The following is a 23,203-nucleotide window of genomic DNA, read 5'->3' as shown; positions in this document are numbered from 1 at the left end:
GTCTGAAACTCAAATATGTGCAATAGCAGCCACTTGTATTGAATCAGTGGCGACAGTTAACCGCGAAGATCTTTGCAACCGATGGAGAAACCTCACTATAGAAGTAACACTTGGAAAGTCTTAAATTTTGTGAATTGTGAGCTATTACCTTCCTAACAGCAGCTTTACATTCCTGTCGTTTTTTGATGCTCTTGCCCTGCGCAACTTGTTTTGAAAGACTTTAAATGGCTATTTCACGTTATCTTCAAGCCTGAGTGCACATGTACATATACCTTTCATCGATGAAAGCTGGCACTGTTGATAATTCCAAAAATCACAAATTACTTGTTTCCTAGTTGGTGCCTTCTCTTTTCTTCCACGTTCGACCAATTTATGCGTTTGAAAGAGCTGTTTAAGTTTCCCCATGCTACAAGCTTTGTAACTTGTACCAACTGCACATATATGCACGTTCTCCGAGCGTCGCTTCAAATAGTGACTGTGACATGACTGCAGAAGCTGCACTGCAAGGTGCGGATGAGCTTCAGTTTGTGTTATTTTAAGCCTCTTACTGACACATTGTCGTAATTTCATTTCTTCAGGACCTGCGGTAGAGGCTTCAAAAAGCGGCTCCCACACATTGAGGTGCCCCGATGAGCAGGGTGCGTTTAGTATCGCGATTTCTTTTTTTACCCAAATTGACTGTTGACCAAACCTCTGCAGGTGGCAGCTCCCTTGTAGCTGGTGAAAGAATTTCTGCTGACTTCGTCTTGCCGGAGAAAACCCTAACCAGTCGTTCAGCTGTCACAAAAAGAACTAGTGTGACCGGTAAGTTGTATGTTCACTTCAACACTAACAGACCGGACTATCTGCTATCAGCATTCGCCCTAGGCGATATCGTCTTCTCCTCCTCTCAACTGTTTCGTGCGCTTTACGTTCCTTCCTTTTCTTTCTTTACCCCTTCCCCGCTGTGAGCGCGGCTACTTAAGCCCAGCAAATAAACGGCCAGGGGTCTTTTTCGTTATGGCGAGGCCCAGCCACGTGTTCATCGTCGTCTTGTCTCTAAGCTAAACGATACATGGTGTCAGAAGTGGGATACTGACGTTCGAAATGGACCTCGTCAAGCCCCCGGAACCGCTGCAACTGTCCGGCAACATCAGGAAAAACTGGCTGGTATTCAAGCAGAAGCTGCAGCTGTTCATCACCGCTACGGAACCGGAGAAGCCCCGCCCATCGGCCGTAAAAGCAGCGATTCTGCTGAGCACCGCGGAGGACGAGGCGCTCGAGGTCTACAACAACTTCTCGTTTGCGGGAGGTGAGAGCAAAGAAGATTATGACACGTTAGTGCGGAAATTTGAAGAATATTGTGTCGACCAGGGTAATGAGGTCTACGAAAGGCACATTTTTCGACTGCGAAAGCAGGAAGAGGCCGAGCCCTTTGAGCGGTTCTTACGGGACTTAAAAAAGCAAGCAAAGCTGTGCAACTTCGGTACGCTTGAAGAGTCCATGATCAGGGATCAAGTGGTGTTTGGTACAAATAATGCGAAACTTCGAGAAAAGTTGCTGAGCGACAAAGACTTAAACTTGCAGAAAGCAGAAGAAATTTGCAAAGCTGCTGAGATTGCTGCCATTCAGAGCGCAGCATCGTCAAATGAAAGCCTGCACGTTGACGTTACACGCCGCACACACCACACGAAGTTTGCGAATGGAACTCGGTGTCGAAATTGTAACAAGGTACATGCCCCCGAGCGGTGCCCGGCGTATGGAAAAACTTGTTACGCATGCAAGAAACGAAATCACTTCGCCGCATGCTGCAACAATGCGCGCAGGGTAAGCGAGGTTCACAAAGCCGAAGAAAGCGATGAAAATTTTGACATCTTGGGCATCAGCATTTGCGGCGTCACCGGAGATATAGGAGCGGATTGGATGGTTCGCGGAAAAATAGCCGGTCTAGAGATACAATTCAAGGTAGATACCGGGTCTCAGGCAAATTTGCTGCCCCTAACCCTGTTCAACCGAATCGCCCACGCAAGCACTCCGCGAAAGAGCGCCGCTGTCCTCTCCGCCTACAACGGCAGTACAATCAAACACGTTGGCGTGGCGACCGAAGATCTCGAGATAAACGAAGCACAGCATTCAGTCTAGTTCTTTATTGTGAAAAAGGGGCGCCAAGCCATCCTTGGCTTAAAGACATGCCAGCAGTTTGGTCTGGTACCGGTGACGGTGGACGCCGTGAAGGTAGGCGATGGGCAAACGAAATTCCAGCTTGCATTTCCTGACCTCTTCAGCGGCACCGGCTGCGTCAGGCGACCCTACAAAATGGTGCTACGAGAGGATGCCGTTTCAGTCGTGCAGCCTGCCCTCAGAGTACCCATAGCGTTGAAAGGACTCCCGCGACAAGAACTGCAACGAATGGAAAAGGCCTCAATCATCGTCAAGGTGGATGAACCAACTGAATGGGTGAGCCCCCTGGTAGTTGTGCACAAGAAGGATGGTACCCTTCGCATTTGCATGGACCCTAGAGCAGTGAACAGGAGCATTAAGCGGGAGCACTATCCTATTCCTTCAAGAGAGGACATAGAGAGCGAGCTGGCAGGAGCACAATATTTCTCCCGGCTCGACGCTAATGCCGGCTTTCATCAGATTCCTTTAGATGAGGCCACTTCACGAATATGCACTTTTGTGACACCATTTGGGCGGTACCATTTTTTGCGTCTGCCTTTCGGAATTTCCTCAGCCAGCGAGGTGTTCCAGAAGACTAACAGAGATGTTCGAGGGGCTGCCGGGAGTGCGCGTCTACGTAGACGACGTTTTAATATGGGGCGACTCAAAGGAAGAACACGACGAACGCGTCATCGCAGTACTAAGGCGGGCGCAAGAGGAAGGGCTGACATTTAATCCAGCTAAATGCGTGTTCGGCACCACGCAGGTTGCATTCCTTGGCGACGTTATCGGAAGAGACGGAATTCGTCCGGACCTTGATCTAATCGAAAGCGTCCGAGCCATGCCAGCCCCAAAAGATAAACAGGGTGTGCGCAGATTACTCAGGGTTGTGAACTACTTTCGGAAATACCTGCCAGCTTTGAGTGATAAAACGGCGTTGCTGCGTAGCCTGGTGAAAGAAGCATCGGTGTTTGAGTGGACAACAGCCCATGAGCTCGAATGGGACCAGATCTGCGCAGCGCTTGCTAATCCTCCATTGCTAGCTCTTTTTGATGAAAAAAGAAACACTAAGATAACTGCGGACGCCTCAGGAACAGGTATTGGCGCTGCCTTATTGCAAAGACACGGGGATGACTGGCGCCCAGTGACCTACGCCTCAAGAGCGCTGACGCCGAGTGAAGAGCGATACGCCCAGATAGAAAAGGAAACACTGGCAATTGTTTTCGCTTGTGAAAAATTTCATCAGTTCGTGTATGGACGAAGCATTACGATAGAAACTGATCACAGGCCATTACTTGCGATTGCCGAAAAGAACATTGCAGATATGCCACTCAGGATACAGCGGTTTTTCATCCGTCTTATGAAATATGATTTTTTGTTGCAGTTTGTACCTGGTAGGGACCTGTTACTCGCAGACCTGCTATCTCGGGCTGCACTACCAACTGGCGGAGGCGACCAAGTCGAGGACGTGGACGTCCACACAACGCAAGTAGTCACCAGCATCATAAGCAAAGCGACTATGTTGCGGCTGCAGAAGGAAACCCTCGAAGATCCGCTTCTCAGCCGCACCATGAAACAAATGGAAGATGGCATGGCAATAGACGGTGTACTGGAACCGTATGCGGAAGAGCTATCCGTGGTCAATGGAGTGGTGCTAAAGGGTTGCAAAGTTGTGGTGCCTAAATCAATGCGTGCGGAAATTCTTGAGCGAATTCACGAAGGCCACTTAAGTATGAACAAGTGCAAAGCTAGAGCCCGTAGACTGGTTTTCTGGCCGGGAATGAGCAGTGACATTGAGCAACGAGCGCGAACGTGCATCGTATGTCGAAAGTACGCATACAGTCAACCGAGTGAACCCCTCCTGCTACAGCCAACGCCCGACCGACCGTGGCATCGCGTAGGCATAGACCTATTTACATTCGCTGGAGAACACTACGTAGTGGTGTTTGATGCCCATTCTAACTTTCCTGACGTCGAGAAACTCAGAGGTACCATGGCGGCGGAAGTAATCGACAAGATATCTGCTATCTTCTCGCGATACGGCATTCCCAACCAAGTTTGCACCGACAACGGGCCTCAATTTGCATCGCGAGAGTTCGCGTCCTTCGTGCGCCGATATGACTTCGAACATATCACCTCAAGTCCAGAGTTCCCACGATCAAATGGCTTAGCTGAAAACGGGGTACAGAACGTGAAGCGTATTCTAAAGAAAACCCACGAGTCCCGGTTTGATGTATGGCTTGGTCTGTTGGCTTATCGATCTTCTCCCCTTGACAGCGGTCACTCACCCGGAGAACTACTGCAAGGTCGTCGCCTGCACGCCACTCTTCCAGAATACAACGTCGACGGAGGCATACCCGTATGAAAACAGCGACAGTCTTCCCGAGGCAGGCCACTACCACCCTTGGAAGCCGGAAATGTGGTCCGGATCAAACATGGAAGCTGGTCACGCCGAGCGAAAGTGGTACGAGAGACTGCACCACGATCATACGTGGTAAGAACGGAAGACCATGGGCTCCTGAGACGGAACCGACAACACTTGCTGCGAACAGACGAAAACTTCAACGACAAGGTCAGCCCCGAGGGTAATCCAAACCCCGACGCGAGGCCCCCGACGAAGTTCAGTGATGGACACCGCGGCAACATCACGCCGGACAACCCACTGGGGTGTCACCAGGTGCAACCAGCTCAGCCAGAAGAAGATTATAGCGTCACCATTTCTCCAGACACTCCAGGAAGCCCACTGGCTGGCCTGCGCAGGTCAGGACGCCAGCGCAGCGAACCGAAGCGCCTTCACTACGGGCCATCCTTCCATCAAGTAAATGAGTGCAAAAGAAATCAGTGTTTTGAAAATGTGTGAAGAGAAGATGCAACATACCGGACTATCTGCTATCAGCATTCGCCCTAGGCGATATCGTCTTCTCCTCCTCTCCACCGTTTCGTGCGCTTTACGTTCCTTCCTTTTCTTTCTTTACCCCTTCCCCGCTGTGAGCGCGGCTACTTAAGCCCAGCAAATAAACGGCCAGGGGTCTTTTTCGTTATGGCGAGGCCCAGCCACGTGTTCATCGTCGTCTTGTCTCTGAGCTAAACGATACAAACACCAGAGTGGATTGATATTGAGACTTCCGCAGGCCGCTCGCAAGATTGTTCCGACAGCACGGTCCGAGGCACTGAACAAGCTTCACAAGACCCTCCTGAAGATGTCTCCGCCAACAGCTCCACGTCTGAGTGCCCTAAAGAAAATGGTGACTATGCTTTTATTGCAGCTGTTTTTAATGTGCTATTTTATGTTTAGGACATTCTGAGGAAACTATCCTCAAAAGGACACTACGTGTGCACTTACAAAATGTAAGGGTGGGCTCTCGGTGATTTTCATTTTTTTTTGTGCATTGTCAACATTGTGAATGGTTTGTTTTAGGTAGTGGAATCGAAAACTTTGCACCAAAGAAAGTTGTGCACCTTGGGTCTGAAAGAGCGAGGAAAGTGCTCGTATGGGATTAGTTGTTCTTCGCTTTTACATCCATTTTTTTGTTTATTTCAGTGCGTTCCTGTGTGCCAGCGACAATGTCTCCATCAATGAAGTACAAGCAAACCATTAAACATCTGCCAGCCAAAGTAGCAGCACAGGGGACCCACCAGTATTTCACAATGCTCAAAGCATACCACGTCCCCAGCAAAATTTTTGGGAATCTCACTGTGCCATCAGAAGCAGCTCATGCATACGTACAATAACTTGAATCTCACTTTCTTGCCATGATTGAGGCCACTGCACATCACCTGAAAGTGTGCGATGTTTTGTATCACCATTTGTCATGTGTTGGCGATTTTTATTTCTGCTCTGCTGGTTGTCGCGCGAAGTTTCTGAAAATGTTTTGCCGGGTTCGTTTATGTTGGCATGTGCGTTTTGTGAACCGAAACATAGATAGGGTTAGGTTCCAGTCTTCAATCTCAGGCATACAGCTTGACAAGTTCAAAGGTTAGCAATTAGCGGCGGGTTTACACTAAAGTATTCGAGTTGAGCCGAATCCTGCAATAGCTTTGTTATGTTATGACTTCGTTACAGCAGACTTCATTATGGTCTTATATGCTTATATTCAGTTCAACTGGACTAACCACTCCTTCGTTGCATACATTGTTTAGGTTACCCGCTATGAGGAGTAAGGACACTGTGTATTCGCTCGATGTGATTTGCATAACCTTAAAAAGAATGTTGGGTATCCTGTCTGTATTTTTGTAGCAAATGCGGGTGAACTGCACACTTTACTGTGGGTCGCTTGGTCACTGTGTATGCTTTATCTCTCCAGCTCAAGTAATATATCAATAACAAAACCGCTTGTTGAAATGTCTTTGAGCGGATAAGGAACACAGTATGAAGTGGGCACGGTTCACGTTATCACGCTTTTCGTATTTTAGCTTCTCATCAACCTCCTCATCTCGCCCATCAAAATTTTCAAAAGTATACCCAAACTTGTAGCATTTGATGGGGCTGCGGACGCTGCCATTTTATTTTTATATAGCTTGTGAGTGATAACATACGATGTAGAGCCTTTGTGAAAAATAATGAGCCAAAGTGGTTTCCTTCTGCTATTTATCAGCCCTGTAATACCGCTCTCGTAGCACCAATTAAGGTCCACAATTCTGGATAAGTGATGACTACAATCTATTTTAGCTCGCAAGCGTCAAAGCAACACCCAGACGCAAATCGCTTGGGATCTTAAGTTTTTGATGAAGGCGACGCATAAGAAGAGCCACAAGACCTGCCAGTTTGTAGTATAAAGTTTGTCTTTCACGTAGTGAGCAAGCTGCAAAGCCCTACCTTTCCGAGGACAAGCAGGCATCAAGTCTGCTTTTTTTCATTTTGGACTAGCTGTTCTTTAGCACAGCCAGCACACTGCACCTTTGCCTTTCTGCTATATTGTGTCGTGTGGTTTCTGTGCGCTCTTTTTTTCTATGCATTATTTCGGTTAACCCCAGGCGTGATTTGCGACTTCATTGCTGTGTATATGTCACTTCTTCCTTCTTCATCAGCATTGTGCGCTGTGTTTTTGCCATAGATCCTTACTTACCCACTGGCCCGGTGTGTCATACTTCACCAGCTTCTCGGCTTCTGCACACTCTAGCGATGTGTGCGTTGTCTATGTTCTCTCTGTATTTGTTACAATTTATTTGTAAGGCGAGATGCATTTGTTGTCTACCTTTGCCATATTGTGCTTTTTATATTCTCAGACTCTACCTTGCCTTTGAATAAAACATTGCGGATACTCTCTCTTTGAGTGATATATACATTGATCACGTGTTCCAAAAGAAAAACACAAGCGCGATGAATAAAACCGTAGTGAATTATCATTACCTGAATCTCGTTTTATTATAACTTAATCGAAATAAAAATCACATCACGACCAATTCGCACGAACCACTGAACAAAACAAAACAGGGAATCGCTAAATCAAAACGACCTACAAAAACTATCCATTTGGGCGATGAAAAGTGGTCTGAAATCGTGAACTTTCGTCATAGCCAAACGTCGGTTACGCAAAGTAATTCAAAATTTGCGCCAGTGAAACCGAAACAGGAAGCGCACGCCACTTGCTCTCACCAACCACCAGGTGTGCTAGGGTCGATTGGGCCGCTGGGGTCTACGGGAGTGTCCACTCTTAACCTTTTTTTTATTTCTCTATGGTATATTGTATACGTCAGCTGCCCGCGGTTATACGTCACCAGACCAAATGAACAAACCAGCGCGAGAAAGCGATATCGCTAGTGTATTTTAGGGTGAGTGCACGTACGAACCCAGGAGGTCGAAATTTTTTGGAGCCCTCCGCTTCGGCGTCTCTCATATTCATATGGTGGTTTTGTGGCGTTAAACCACACATATCAATCAAGATTGCTTATATCGGCGTTATCTGAGCGATATATGCACTGCCGAGTTGCCCCTTCCCGTTCCCATTGCTTGCCGTAGCGGCGCCGATAAAGGCGCCGCGATTAGCGCTTTATACCATCGTCAAGTGACGACTAGGGTATGTGTTTTCGCGACGCCTAGCCGACACCGGCGCGGGGGTGCTCCCGCTGTTTCCTTAAGTGCGTATCATACTTTTTCATGCACACGTGTGCGATTATGCGATCTTGCCTGTGGCGTGAGTTCATTTTTACGCGGGAAGCAGGGAGACAAGGCAGCTAAAGGAAGCCGTGAAGCTTCAGGACAGCGTTTGTCGTTTTGTGCTTTCCCATGCACGCAGCCCCGCCGCGGTGGTCTAGTGGCTAAGGTACTCGGCTGCTGACCCGCAGGGCGCGGGTTCGAATCCCGGCGGCTGCATTTCCGATGGAGGCGGAAATGTTGTAGGCCCGTGTGCTCAGATTTGGGTGCACGTGAAAGAACCCCAGGTGGTCGAAATTTCCGGAGCCCTCCACTACGGCGTCTCTCATAATCATATGGTGGTTTTGGGACGTTAAACCCTCCATATCAATCAATCCCATGCACGCATATGCATAGTACGTGAGCAATGCGAGTTCGAACGCGCGAGTGCATGGCCAAGAACCTTAAAATGCAGATAACGTGATACGAGGATGGCGATACCGAAACTAGAGGGGAAAGGAGGGCGCTCTTCCGACGACTGTTCGCACTCCCGCATCACCATACCCAAGGCACTGCGCCGTGCTCCCGACCGGGTTGCAGAAATTAGGTGCCTTTTCTCATCTTCTAACCACCACCACCATACCCGCATGATCGTTGCTGTGAAACGGCAGTTTATCCCGTGCCTTCGGCCACTAGCAATGGTAACACGAAAATAAATTTAAAAAATTCGTCGAAAACAAGCATGCGTATCAAAATGCTATACGAACACGATCTACATGTAACAAAAGCACGGCCTGTGTATCGCGGCCTGCTACGTCACAGCCGATGTTTCTGTAGTTTCTACTCAGTCAACTGGTTGTGGATGTGCGCGTTGATGTGAATTCATATCACCGACAGCAGCCACTAGCAGCTGACACGCTATCAGCTGCGTTTTGCAGCAACAATATCGGGGAGGGAGTGTGAACAGCTAGCGTAAGCGCGCCGCCCTTTCCACTTTGTTTCCCACAGCGGCCGCTGCAAATCAGCCGATGTAGGGTTCGAGGCTATTCGATACGCGTTCGAGCTCACATTGCTCGTGATAGTAGGTACCTACGTGCGCTGGATGCATTCACACGTAAAAATAAGCCCAACTATCAAATTTACAAGTGCCCACGCTAAGACTGCCGTACGGCAGTTCTGGCGAAGACAATTATATCACAGACAACTAAGACAAGAGCGCATAATAATATGATCGATACTGACTTGTAAACGATTTCGCTGCTGCATCAGCTAGAAATGTCCGCAAAGCGTAGCAGATCACTGGGAGATGTGTATACACTATACAAATAAGCCTTAAAATATACAATTAAAGAAGCTACAGTGTTTTAAATGATATTTGATATGATAATGATATATATTACTGCATTTTATAAGTTGAAGTACACAAGCAGAATGTCCTTGTTGAAAAACGTAACCGGTTAGTCGAAGTTAGCAAGTCAAGCCAAATGGACAGAATGACCACAAAGTCTCCAATCGCACAGCTCTATAGCTCTTATACTGATTTGCAAGTGCAAAGAACGTAGAAAGTATACCTTCTTATTGGTGCACCAAATATATTGTATACGTTACATGCGAACATGCTTACGAAGTATTCTTGAAGTTCACAGAGAGAGAGAGAAATAGAGAGGAAAGGCAGGGACGTTAACAAAGCAATTCGTTCGGCTTATTTAAGTTCCAATGTTCACGGCACCTAATGCGTTTCTTTGACGAGCAGCACATTTCCCTTATTTTAATTTCGAACGTCTCTAACGGACAGATGTCTAAGACATTCAATGACACAGAACATTTTGGAAGAATTCTACCAAAAGAGCGTACAAATCATTGTGTCCGCATCTGTTGCAGAGCTTAATTAAAGCCTGAAGTACCCGTGGAGATCGTACGAGCTCTTGATATAGTTTTGCTGGTGCAAGAACATGTGCGTACATAGTAAACGTCAACGTAGCGCGAAGCACTGTCCGCCACGAAGCTTTCCTTGCTAGGCTTACCGACTGTCCCACATCTCATGGGAAAAAATAAAAACAAAACAAAAAACTGCGCATGCGTATTCGATGCGAACAGTGGCACCGAACTCGTCTCACCCATGTGAGGGCCTTTCTACGATCTCTCCTCTTTCTTTCATGGTTTTCAGATGAACAAGATGTTAATAAGCAGTCCAGTTCGAATCCCGGCTGCGGCGGCTGCATTTCCGATGGAGGCGGAAATGTTGTACGCCCGTGTGCTCAGATTTGGGCGCACGTTACAGAACCCCTGGTGGTCGAAATTTCCGGAGCCCTCCATTACGACGTCTCTCATAACCATATGGTGGTTTTGGGACGTTAAACCCTTCAGTCGTGCAACATGAGTGCGTATACAGTGTACGCGAAACATAAGCGAAATGCATACAAACAAGACAGCAAAAGCGTGATTTAGTGCGAAAGCACGCAGAGGAGCCACCCAGGGCGAGCATCCCTTTTATAGCAGAATGTGCATCCATTCGGCAACGTAAATATTGACAGAAAACTGCATTCGAGGCATTCTATTCATCGACAATCGGCTCAGACCGCACCCAACGAGGCAGAGACGGTGCTCGCGACAGAGTGGCAGATTAGATAGAAGCCAGGAAAATGGGGCGCGAACAGCAGGGGCGGTTCTGCTTGTCGAGCGATCGAGCCAGTTCGGGTTCTACCACGGATCCCTCGTCAATGGCGCTCTCAACGTCAGCAGCTGCCCCTATACGTGCACAGCAACCTCCCGAGAAAGTGTCGCCACGTAGAGGAATCAACGCGCTGTTACCATGGTTAATAATTTGCCCTGAAATTCTTCGCGGGGATAAAAAGGTACAACTTTCACTTTCTATCTTTGCCTTATTTGTTATTGACGGTTGCCGAGCACTATATATATATATATATATATATATATATATATATATATATATATATATATATATATATATATATATATATATATATATATATATATATATATATATATATATATGGGTCATTCCACGCCAACTGTTCCAGCCTTGGCGCTCCATCTCTGATTTACTGGAAAAGATGAGAACTATCTGCGAAAAGTGCAGAAGTGTTTCCCCAAAACATTTTATACGAAAAAAAAATTTCAGTACCGAAAGCTTCATTTGTTTTTTTCCGGAAAGCTCGAAACCATAGCTCGTAAAACACGTTGTCAAAAATTTTTTTTATTATCAAATTAGGTCGAGACAAATTTTTTCCATCAGAACAAAGTTAGGCGTTTTACTTAAAATAAGTTTTACGAGCTTTTACACTTTCATGGACTTTTATATGCTGCCTCGAATATGGAAAATCTAGGCCTTATTGGGGATGTTTTTTGAGAAAAACAACATTAAGAAAAATGCGATAGTTAAGATTAGCATATTGCCAGAATGTTTTAATGCAGACCAAAAATGATTTGAAACGCATACAGAGCAAAATAAAAGCTTACAGGTGGCGACAAAGTTGCAAACATGTTCATTTTTCCTCATGTTCAGTCATGAATTCACTATTGAGGCGGTCCTACTAAAAATATGCTCAATAGGAGACTTAGTAGCAAGCTTTATTGGCTAATCACTCGGAAAGTTTTATAAAATTAAATTTTGTTTTAAGCGAGAAAAATATTTTTGAATTTGTGGGTTTGGACGTGTTAATAGCCGTAACAAAGTGTCCAAGTAGTAAGTACAGGCTGAACGGACGTGGGGATTACCTGGACAACGTAATCAACTTTGTCCCTGCTCATTTAAATTGTTTACAGGCTAGTAATATTCTTAGTTAATGAGAAACGCGAGACCCACTAGACGGCATTTAGCCACATGCAGCCGTCTGCGTTTTTACACGCACCGGGAAGTGGTACCTATGTGTGCAACACACCGATACCTATATGCTAACATTTAGAAGTAGGAAGAGCGTGATGAAGGAAAGGACCAGTCGAATTGAAACAAAAAAAAAAAAAGTGCTGCTTGGCAGATAATTTAGTTGCAGTTATATATGGTCACTGGTGCCGAATGGTCAATTATATACGATCATGTTGGTCCAAACTGCGACTTGTCCGCGATGCAAAAAATTTTTATTTTACTTTTATATATACATTTTTTTCATTGTACTGCTCTTCTTAATTCGCAGTGTTCTTCCTTATAAATTAAACATGCTAAATTGTTACGGCTATAAACACATCCAAACCCAGACAGAGGTAACACACAAATTCAAAAACATTTTTATCGCTTAAAACAAAAATGAAGTTGATACATCATTTCAGTGAGTATAGCCAATGAAGGTTTTACTAAATCTGCTATGGAGCCTATTTTTAGTGGGACCGCCTCAATGTTTAATTTATGGCCGAAGATGTGCCGAAATTAACATTTTTGCAACTTTGTCGTCACCTGTAAACTTTATTTCACACTGCATACACCTAAAATTATTTTTTTGGTCTTCAGTAAAACATTTTGGCAATCTGCTAGCGTTAACTATCCAAATTTTTCCTAATGTATTTTTTCTATGAAAAAATCCAAATATGGACGAAATTCTCTATATTCGACGCCTTATGAAAAAAAACACGAAAACGTAAAAGCTCGTAAAACTTAATTTAAGTAAAACGCCTACTTATTGTTCTAATGGTAAAAAGTTGCCTGAATCTAATTATATATATATATATATATATATATATATATATATATATATATATATATATATATATATATGAGAGAGAGAGAGATTTTCGTTATTGAAGAAAAAGGCTACACAAGCGATATTTTTCTGCAAGAAAATTATGTGTTGTCATCAGGACGCTTCGCAATACGCGCAGAACTGATATCTGTGTAGCATAATTTATAGAAAATTACCTCTTTGAGCCGCTACTGAGTATATCACACAAACACCATTATTTTGAAGTCAGTAAGTATTTCACGACTGCGATATAGCTTATTAACTTATTTCTATCAACATTATCTTTGTTCAAATAAACACCGCAAAATGCCGATTTTTTTAGATGTTCATTGAAAAAAAAAAGGCAGATCTCACGTACAGTGGGAATCGACAATATGCGAAGCACCAAAGAGGAAGGTTGATACGTCCCTTTAAGATGAGCACAACGTTATGAGACGGACGCAAATTATGCCGTACATGATTTCCATGTCATGATTATCATGTTTGCGCCTGGTATTTGCGTTCGTCGTCCATTCACGTCACGTGATACCAAATTTGGCATATGTGAGCTAGCGAAACAGCCGTGAGCGGCTTTTGAGCATATGTTTAATATGACACGCATGTGCATGATTGTTAAGTTTGGACGAGTCATTTGCCTTCGTCGTCTGTTTGCAGCGCGAGCGCGCTATGAGCATAGCATGTTTTACATGACAAGGATATGATTATCATGTTTTGACGTGGCATTTACATTGGTCGCCCGCTCGCGTCACGTAATAACAAATTTGGTGTATGTGAAGATAGCGAAACTGCCGCGAGCGCATCATCAGCGTGCCATGGAATGTAGTCAAGTTCTTACATGACACACATGTCACAATCATCATGTTATCAATTATCATCAAAAGAAGAAGAGAAGATGCCAACCACAGCTTTTTTCTTTTGACACAGATGCATCAGTCGCGATGATATTGCTTATCTCCAGGTGAGCTAGATAATCCGCTGACTGGTCTTTTAAGTACTTATGTGCCAATTGTTTCGCGTTATGAGGAAATATATCAAGTTGTATGCTAAGCCTTGACTTTAGGTTGCCTGTTGGACCATTGTTTAATTTCTACATTCAGTTGCTGTAACAAAGCTTGTGCACCGTTCTCCTTGTGTGATCATGGCTCTTACCCAATGCAGGGGATTGGCCGAGTGTTAGTTGAGTTTTTTCCTTTTGTTGTTTTTTTAAGTGTTTCTTCACAATACCTCTTGTTTATTCCGAACTCAGTTCCTAATGATGATATCACCACTCCTCATCGTCTACATAATTTTAAACATCCTCCGCGCCCCCACAGTGGCGAATGACGACGGAGAACACTAAAATTGCACGTGGGTTCCGAGTACACAATGTTCATCAATACGAGTTCCATGTCAGTCCTTGTGGAATCATCCGGATTTTTTCCTGCACTTGGCCTTCTAGCGATGTTTACGCCGCCTGTTCCACGCTTTTGCCAGTGAACGCGTCACCTTCGGTAAACTGCTTTCTACGATCGGTTTCCTTTGGTAGGAAGATCCATTATGCAGACTCTTCCGCAACTTGCTGGTGAAGCTGTTCCTCAGAACTTCTCTTGATTTCTTTCTCTTGGCTGCCTTTGCCTTGGTAGCATCAGCCCTTTCACTCTGCGTTGGTCTGGACTGTCTTATTCGGGGGGTTGGGGTTGTCTTGAAATTTCGCATCTTTGCATGTATATGCCGTGCCAACCACAGTCTCTCTAACCTTGACTTCTGTGGCTTACACGAAGTGCGGTAGTTCTCATAAGTACTGGCAGTAGGCTTCCACTTCCTTGTCGACTTCTTTAAATTTTTCTTCCCTTGGTGGAATGGCCTTGGTTTTCCTTCGTCAGGTGTTTGGTTGCACAGACGTGAGGACTGCAATACAACTGAATTTGCCGACTTCAGCGTGCAATCATCCTTAAGCTCTGCTGTATCGTTTTTTGGATCTCCAGCTGCCTTTCGCTTTTCCTTCGTACAAGTCTCTTCCACCATGTGCACTTGAGTTGTTTCAACCGTCATGTCGTTGGCTCCATTGATAGTGTACGCTGACGGGAGTTCTAAAGGCGTGGGCCAGTTCTTTGGAAGTACCGGTTCTGTGCGTGCTTGGACGCTCATTACGGTGGTGAAATCAGCGACCTTTCGACTTCAAGCACCTTCAGCAATTCGTCGTGAGTCGGAGTCGTCTACCTTCCGTAGAACAAGATTGCTTCTGAACAAGCAGAGGCTAGATGGTGGCGCTGTAGTAAACGTTTGCCGGATTTGTAGGTGGGTCCTACAAATCCGGTCGCGGTTTTCGACACCACTAAAGGTCAGTACCAATTTGTAAAATATGTGGCCAACTGAACAGCCGACACAGACTTAAGGGGCCCTGCAACACTTTTTGAGCATGGTCAGAAAACGCTGCCGATCGGTAGTTGAGGCCCCCGACAACACGTGAGCCAAATATTATAGCGCAGCACGCGGCATGGAATTCACAATAAATGATGAAACTCAGCTAAAAATATCATTTTATTTTCTCGACAAATCACGGAAAATAAGCTCAGTAAGCCCACCTATCAGCCATTGGCTGATTTGAACATGGCACGCTCGGTTGTTACATAGGTCCCCGCGAGAGGCCGTCACTTGTCCACGCTTGCGCGCGCGATCGCACTGAAAAAGCCGCGTATTTGAAGAAAAAAAGCTCAAGGTCACGAGGCACGAGTGACGTTTTTTGTTTGCCCCTCCCACCCCTCCCTGCTCAGCTTCCAGCACTTGTGTCGGGACGAGAGAAGAGAGATGGTGATTGCAGCGTGTGAGAAATCTTTGTAACTCCGCTCGTACTGGACAAATTCTTAAAAAATTTGCGGCGTTCTATTTGTGAGGTAATACGCTTTACCACTGAATTGATTCCATGGGTATTCAAAAAAGTGTTTCAGGGCCGCTTTAAGAACTCACACCGACGTTTATTAGCGTCCGCATGAGCCCAGAACGTAAAAAGAATCATCTCTCGTCGTCTTCTTCGATCGAGCTCGCTCGCCTGAAATTTTTCTTCTTCTTATGCGATGAGCGCGGGAAATTCAACAGACACCGCAGACGAAGAGTCCACGTTAGCTTGTACTTCTGTCCTAATCCTTTGCCTCTATGATGGACCCAAAGCGAGCTCGCCGAGCATTTCATACATCCGCTATCTTATATTCCACCCTTACCTTGACTAGAATGATCTGGTGTTCATAAAGGTTCATTCAGGCATTTCCATCTGGGAACGCAGTGATCCTGAATTACTTTTCGATGAAGTCGCAACACTCCATACACTCCATTGTGACTGCTGCACAGGGCTTACAAAAAATCAGTCGTGGGGCGGTGGGGCGTGCTAGGGAGCCTACATGAACGGCCGTTTGTTCATGTAGGTTCCCTAGGGCGTGCGCAAATATAGCGCCATCCTTTGGTTCGTGCCATATCGCAGGAGAAGCGGGGCGTCGATGAAGCGAAGAGGACTCATGGCGACAGCAAGTCGAGATACGTGGCGGAAGAGCCCGGGAGCGCGAGGCCCTTGGAAAAGAGGCAGAAGAGGACTGCAAGGGTCAGTCAAGGCACACAGACACGTACGCAAACATTTTCTTTCTCTTATCTGAATTCCCATCTTTGTCATCTTTATGCGAGTCTACAGAACTGGAAACTCGTACAAAGAGAGAATAAAAAAGCGTGTCATTACGGATTACTAGCACGTCGCGTCGGCAGAGCTGCTGTGGACGCCCAACTAAATCTGTCTGTTAACGATTACATATAATTATTACCCACGTACGACATGTGCGCTGGCTGCTACGCACGCACATGCCTGTGCAATATGCAGTGCATATACACGTTAGTGTAGTTTAATATTAGTTTATTAGGTTGGCATCTGAATTTTGTCACAATAAACACTATGCGGCGTAGATATTGCAAAGTAAATGTTTTGGCAAGAAGCAACCTTAACACACACACACACGCACACACACACGCACGCACGTACGCACGCACGCACGCACACACACACACACACACAGACAGAGAGAGAGAGAGAGCACAGCGAGCATTAGTGACCCCTCTCTCGTGCCCCGCCGCGGTGGTATAGTGGCGAAGTGACCCGCAGTGACCCGCAGGTCGCGGGATCGAATCCCGGCTGCGACGGCTGCATTTCCGATGGAGGCGAAAACGTTGTAGGCCCGTGTGCTCAGATATGGGTGCACGTTAACCCCAGAGGTTCAAAATTTCCGGAGCCCTCCACTACGCCGTCTCTCACAATCATATGGTGGTTTTGGGACGTTAAACCCCACATATCACTGAAACGCACACGCAGTGAACTGAGTGAACTGATCCCGTTTCAACTATCAAGTTGTACCGACACCATTTCTTTTTTTTTTTAAATTCCGAGAACGTGTCAGTTAGCGAATGCAGCAAGATCAATACCAATCTTATTACAGCTGTTGACTAACGATTACGAGTAGTAATATTCAGCGGTTGCAGTTCAAATATCGCGCGCGTTGCAGCTCGCGCAATGCAGGAAAATATTTGTATTTGCGTTTTCTTTCACTGAGAAGAGGAGACAATATGAACGGAAACGGGCACCGAAAAGCGCGTCCACGAGGAGCGTGTACGGTGCTACACGTCCAGCTGTCCTAAGTAGAACCAGATCGACATTTAACCATAACTATGAGCTTTCCAATCATCCCCGCCGTGACCTAGTGAGTACGCACGGTAGACGACGCCCAGTTCACGATTTTCTGTCGTTATAACTCCTTGTCATCCCATAAGCGCATTTGCTAACGCTGCAGTATAGATCAACACCGGTTCTCGCTTTATAGGATGGCTTACCAGATATACAAAACGCATTCTTACCCGCAGACGCCGGCAGCTGACAAGTGCCGCTATTCTCGCTTGAAGCCATTCATTCGCCTGTCTCAGCAGCAATGCGTTGAAATGAACCGGTAGTGCTGAAAGAGTATTATACACTATAGCTGTATCTTAAAACGCTTGCCTAAATGAACTGAACTGAGACCGCACAGCATGCATTGTTACAAACACATGTTTTCTAACAGAAACTACAGTGTTCTAGAAAACAGTCCTGACTGTACCGAAACAAAGCCTCCTTTATTTACATGCCTGCCGCATGAAAAGGAGAACAGCTGCCACACCCTTTCCCTTCTTCATTTTAGAATATTTTCGGTCGCTAGCGTCACTTGTGGCGAACGGTGCAACAACGCAACACTTTGCATAGCCTCCGAAACAATGATGTACAGTTGCAGGTCTCGAACAACTCTCGACTAACGCGCCCTTATGGGCCGCAGATGAAAAACGCTTAGCTGGTACCGCCTGCCGTTGTGATGATAGTGTTAGAGTTACTGTATATGCTACCTTTAAAGTAGCATAATACAGTAACTCTAGATAGTGACGGTCGCCAGCGCGCGGCGCTTGTTTAAAACTGAAGGCAGGCCAACCCTGCTGGGAGCGCGAGCCACTCCTCAGGCATCTTTCTAGAGTAGGCGTTGACCGAAACCGTAGAGGATGACGAAACCACTTAAACAGCTGTAGCCAACAGCGATCAATAAAAAAAAAAGATGTTAAAAAAAGAGACAACCATCACAAATTTTGTTCGCTACATCAAATGAGTGAGCATGCTCGTTACAAATATGTTTTGTTTGATGTTAGAAGAATTCAGTTTTTATTGAAAGTCAGCGTACTTTGTATTCAAACTTTGTAGTACACAGCTCTGTTAGAGCATGACCTACTACACTCCTGACCTGTTCAGATAGCGGGGTTCCTATGGGAGCGCGTGTCCCCGCTCTCGTTCAATCGCTCGCCGTAGGTGGCGCTACCTATAACCTGTTCGTCTGCTTCTTTACGGTTGTTTTGTAGGCGCTGGTATAAGAATGCCTGCTTTCTGTGGTGAACTGTCGGCATATATGTGACTATTTCTTCCCATACATTGCTGGTCAAGTAAGCTGTTCAGTGCGCTTAAGAATTTATAGCACACTGGTTGACAAACGTGGAAACCCGTGGATTTACATGATTTTGGACAGCCTATGCGTTGTCGCGTGCATTTTATTGCAAAAAAAATTCTGAATGTCTTTTAGTATTATTATTTCTGGATATTTCTAAATTGTGGATCATAAATTCGCACTACGAGTGCTTTGTTGGTTAAAATTTGACTACAAAGAGTGAAGGTGACGTCAGCGAACAGGTGCTGCCTAGCGCCACGCCGCTCGTAGGTGACGGCCCTAGCGGCAGAAGGTATGAACTAGAACGTGGGCGCTGGAAGAGGTGCTCTCTGGGCAGGTCAGGAGTGTAGTAGGTCATGTGTTAGAGTGCATACAAAGTTTTCTTTGGCTGTGCTGGCAACCGAAGACAAGCCAGTGCAAGCCAGGACATGGCTGATGGCGCGAAGTGCTTTTTTTTGTTACCGTGGTGTCGTGAAATGAAAGCTCATCACGTTCATAGCTTCCTCGTTAAAGGACGCCGAGCTGCAGCGCTTTTTTGATGCAGCCGCACGGCCAGCAACAATACTAACAATGGTTTGTACTTTCGATTCACGCGTATTTTACCGAATTTGAGAAAGCGTGCTCAAGTAAGCGTGACAACTAATGCGCGCTTCAGGATTCAGCGCGCGCGGCCAAGTCGCGCCAACTTGAAGCGACTCGCAATATTCGTGGCCCTTGAAGCAGAGTGTCGGCATGCAGACTGTGTGTGCCTGCTCGTTTATGATTGCCCAAAGTGTCTCGTTTGTGAGACATTCCATCTTTTCTGGTGGTGATCCTCAACTCTTCGGTCATATATATTTAAGCGCGAAATCGTAAGCGTTGCGTTTGCTAACTAAAACTCATCCACAGGATATCCGCAAGTTTTTCTCGGCTACTGGTTCAGCCCCCGTGAAGAGAGCTGCTGATGACACGAAAAAACAGTCCGACGAGAAAAACAAGCCAAAGCAGTCGACGAAAGCGGTAAAAGAGCCCGCGAAACCGAAGGCCCCGGAGAAAGAGAAAAAAGCTGCACCCGTGGAAGTTTCGAAGAGAGAAAGAAATGAGCGGGTCAAGCCAGCGTCATCGAAGGTATGAATGCGAACACTCTATTTGATGTACACTTTAAGTGCTGACGTGATTTTCGATTGGACAAAAATGGCAGGTTGAGAATAAACGTTGCGTGTTCGAACTGTGTGTTGATGGCTGCCTGGATCGTCAGTGTTAAGCAATTTATATGGAATTATGTAATTGATAGATTTTCTTTTGCCAACGTCTTACAATTTGTCTTGCTTGTGCTCACCTATGCAGACTTCACGCTTAAGCTCGTTTCTGTTACCCCGCTTAGGAAAAGAAGGAATCTGGGAAAAAGCCACGGCAGAGGATTGTCATGTTTGATTCCGGTATGTTGGCGCTGAATGAAGTTACACGTATTTGCACTACACTACTGCATCTTACAACGCAGTAAAACTAATAGTTACAAGAGCTCTCAAGTGATGGAGACATCATGAAAAATAAAATTTCTTTACAGATTCAGATGAGGAAGAACCGATTCCTAAGAAGGCCAAGAAGCAGGCAAAGGAATGCAAAGCTGCAGCTGTCGACTCTGACGAAGGTTGGTGCCTCATTAGCTGTGGTGCACCTTTTAAGTTCTTGCTGACGTTGAAGGGAAAAGAGAGCTACAAATGTACTGAACATTTGGAAGTGGCTGCATCAGCGAGCAAAACACGTGCTAGTTATATATCTACTATTATAGGCTCGCACTGCCAATTTGTGCCAAAGCCCCCTTGATAGCGTGTCACAGGACACTCTGAATTTCACCTTTCACATCATAAATCTTGTCTTCTACTGTCTTTCAAGGATACGATTGTATGTAGTTTTGAAAACAAACAAGCAATCGAGGCCGTTGTATTGTGAAGTTCCCCCACAAGGCCAAAATGAGCTCTCTGTTTAATAAATTCTTACTATTTTCCTGTTCTCTTCTTTATGTGTTACGCTTACTTTCCTTGATTTGCTCTGTTCAAATGTGAGAAAGTTTATCAAATTGCTTAATGGCTGAACAAAAAAAAAAAAAGCTGTTTGATATTCCTGCTTGTACTTTGCAACACGCAGAAGTGATAATGGGGGTCATGTCAAGCAGCGTAATATATAAAGGTTACTGTAATAATGTTGATAAGAATGTTAACATCACTGGTGAGAGCATTTAAGTATGTCCTTGATATAATTACTGTTATGCTCTATTTAATTTGGTAAGCATTATGGTGCATGGAATGAGGACACCCGAAGGTGTAGGGAGCCTCAGCCAATGCTCTCTGTTTTCAAGAGTATGCTTGTGGTTGTCGTCTCATAGCGGCTGAACATACCTGTGGGTGCAATACATGACCACACGTTACACTTTTAAGGTGATTTTACTTTGCATTGCACAAAACTAGGAAAAAATTACCATTACTGAAGTTCCTTTCATGAGTTGCAAGTCTGTTTGCACTCTTCATATTTTCTTTTTAAGCTTCAGTACACCATTTCTCTCTTAATACATTGTACTTGTCATTTGCTTTTTGTTTTTGGCATGTCTATACTTGTTGCTGTATGGTTAAAGTAAACAGCAACTTGTGGGTATAATAAGTGATAACATGGCTACCAGTTTTGTATCAAACATGTATACTAAGCATGATATTGAATTTTATTGTATAGTTCAGCCTTACCAGTTGACAGGAACCAGGCAGGCTGAGAATTTTTGTTTTGCTTATACAATTTTGGCTGCTGACCAAGGTAGGCTGGCGTGCATGTTGAATGGTATTATTGTTACGTAATGTGTGGCTCTGCTAATATAGTTCTCAGATGAATTCTCCGTGTGATGAAATGCACTCTGGACCATAGAGTCATTAAGTTTGACTTTTTACTTTTCATGTTAAGACTCTGAAGAACCAATTGTTTCGAAGAAACCTGCTGAGCGAACACAAGCTGCAATTTCAAAGGACGAACCTTTGAAGAAGGCCACAATCAAAGTCAATGGCAAGGAGCAACCTAAACAGAAACTTGTACCCGTTTCTGCGGATGACTTCTTCGCGAGTGCTTCCATAAGTCCAGCCTCGAAGCTATCACTCAAGGCGTCTCAAGCTAAGAAGGTGCATGTTCTTTCTTAAAAACCTGATCGTATTCTATATACTTGGGGAGCATGATATTGATGACATTCTGTGAAATGCTCATCATCTGTATATTATATCGCTGATGAAGCTTTTAACATGTTTCATTATGGGAGCAAACAGCTTTAATGAAGTTTTTTGTGGTAGCAACATCAGTCAGCGGGGAAAAATATACATTCTTTGGTTCAAATTAATGTATAGAATACATGTCTATCTTTCTATTATTGACACTATATTCAAGTTTACCTCATGCTCACAAAAATGCGAAGTGCCTGTTGGCATTCCAGATTTGTGTCTTGTGACAAGTGCGAATAATACTAACAAAACGGGGGAAAGAAATTACGGCTCTCTCGCAGGGTTGCGATACAAAAAGTGTTTCGAAACGGTTACATGGAACATATAAACTGGGGAGAAAGCAGACAGCTTGCCCGTCTTTTCTCGATGCATGTGAACGTGTAAATTATGTGCTACTGTGTGAACATTGCTTGTTCATTGAAAGATTGTTGCACCGAGCTAGCTGTGTGCAGGTGGTGGTGGTGAAAACATATTTATTTATTTATTTATATGAAAATTTCTGCGGAGAAGCTCCGAGTAGTCGGACATACTTGGCTTGCGGTGGGGGGGCCCTTAGTCCAGGGCTCCGCTTGCAGCAGCCGCTCTGCGGGCCCGGTTGATCAGACTCAACTGATCTTCCAGGTTCTCGCTGGCCAGCAGCTCCTCCCATCGCTCCGCTGTTGGATTTTGTACTGGTTGTAAGGCTGTAATGGCCTGACACTCCCACGTGACGTGGTACAGAGTGGCTTTAGCTGAACACCATGGGCAGAGAGGAGAGTATGCCGAGGGGTGCATTTTACTCAGGATGTGCAAATTTGGAAAAGTGCCGGTTTGAATTTGCCTCCAGCTGACCGATTCCTCTTTATTTAGTGTTCGGTGTGGTAGCGAATAAGCTTTCCTAAGTCCTCTGTAATGGTTTAGGATGGCCGAATAGTCGTAAGTAGGATGGCCGAATAGTCGTAAGGGACCGGAACGAGTTCCTCAGGGGCGGAGTTGGAAGGTGCTCGGCTCGCATACTCTCGAGGTACCCTATCCGCTTCCTGATTCCCCTCCAGTCCCATGTGGCCCGGAGTCCATATAATCCGATGCCAAATTCTGAGTGGATGTGTAATGGAATGC

The 23,203-nt window shown here is 45.3% G+C and overlaps 2 protein-coding genes across 3 annotated transcripts in view; one reads left to right on the top strand and one right to left on the bottom strand.

Annotated features, from left to right (window-relative positions):
- Positions 1–17,950, bottom strand: part of LOC119174441 (uncharacterized) — a 113,620-nt gene extending 95,670 nt beyond the window's left edge. The window contains exon 1 of the mRNA XM_075889574.1: positions 17,773–17,950. Within this exon, the coding sequence (XP_075745689.1) occupies positions 17,773–17,821 (49 nt within the window). The 5' untranslated portion in view covers positions 17,822–17,950. The remainder of the gene's footprint in view (positions 1–17,772) is intronic.
- Positions 10,858–23,203, top strand: part of Gnf1 (germ line transcription factor 1) — a 60,337-nt gene continuing 47,991 nt past the window's right edge. The window contains exons 1-6 of one of the 2 annotated variants that reach the window (XM_075889570.1): positions 10,858–11,067; positions 16,361–16,499; positions 19,761–19,979; positions 20,236–20,290; positions 20,419–20,502; positions 21,801–22,012. In XM_075889570.1, the coding sequence (XP_075745685.1) occupies positions 16,377–16,499; positions 19,761–19,979; positions 20,236–20,290; positions 20,419–20,502; positions 21,801–22,012 (693 nt within the window). In that variant the 5' untranslated portion in view covers positions 10,858–11,067; positions 16,361–16,376. Of the gene's footprint in view, positions 11,068–16,360; positions 16,500–19,278; positions 19,446–19,760; positions 19,980–20,235; positions 20,291–20,418; positions 20,503–21,800; positions 22,013–23,203 lie in introns of those variants that run through there. The other variant, XM_075889571.1, reaches the window with a different exon arrangement.

The sequence above is a fragment of the Rhipicephalus microplus genome, chromosome 3, assembly GCF_043290135.1.
Source record: "Rhipicephalus microplus isolate Deutch F79 chromosome 3, USDA_Rmic, whole genome shotgun sequence".
Lineage (NCBI taxonomy): Eukaryota > Metazoa > Arthropoda > Arachnida > Ixodida > Ixodidae > Rhipicephalus > Rhipicephalus microplus.
The sequence above is the reverse complement of the archived record's forward strand: the minus strand, read 5'-3'. Positions and strand labels throughout refer to the sequence as shown.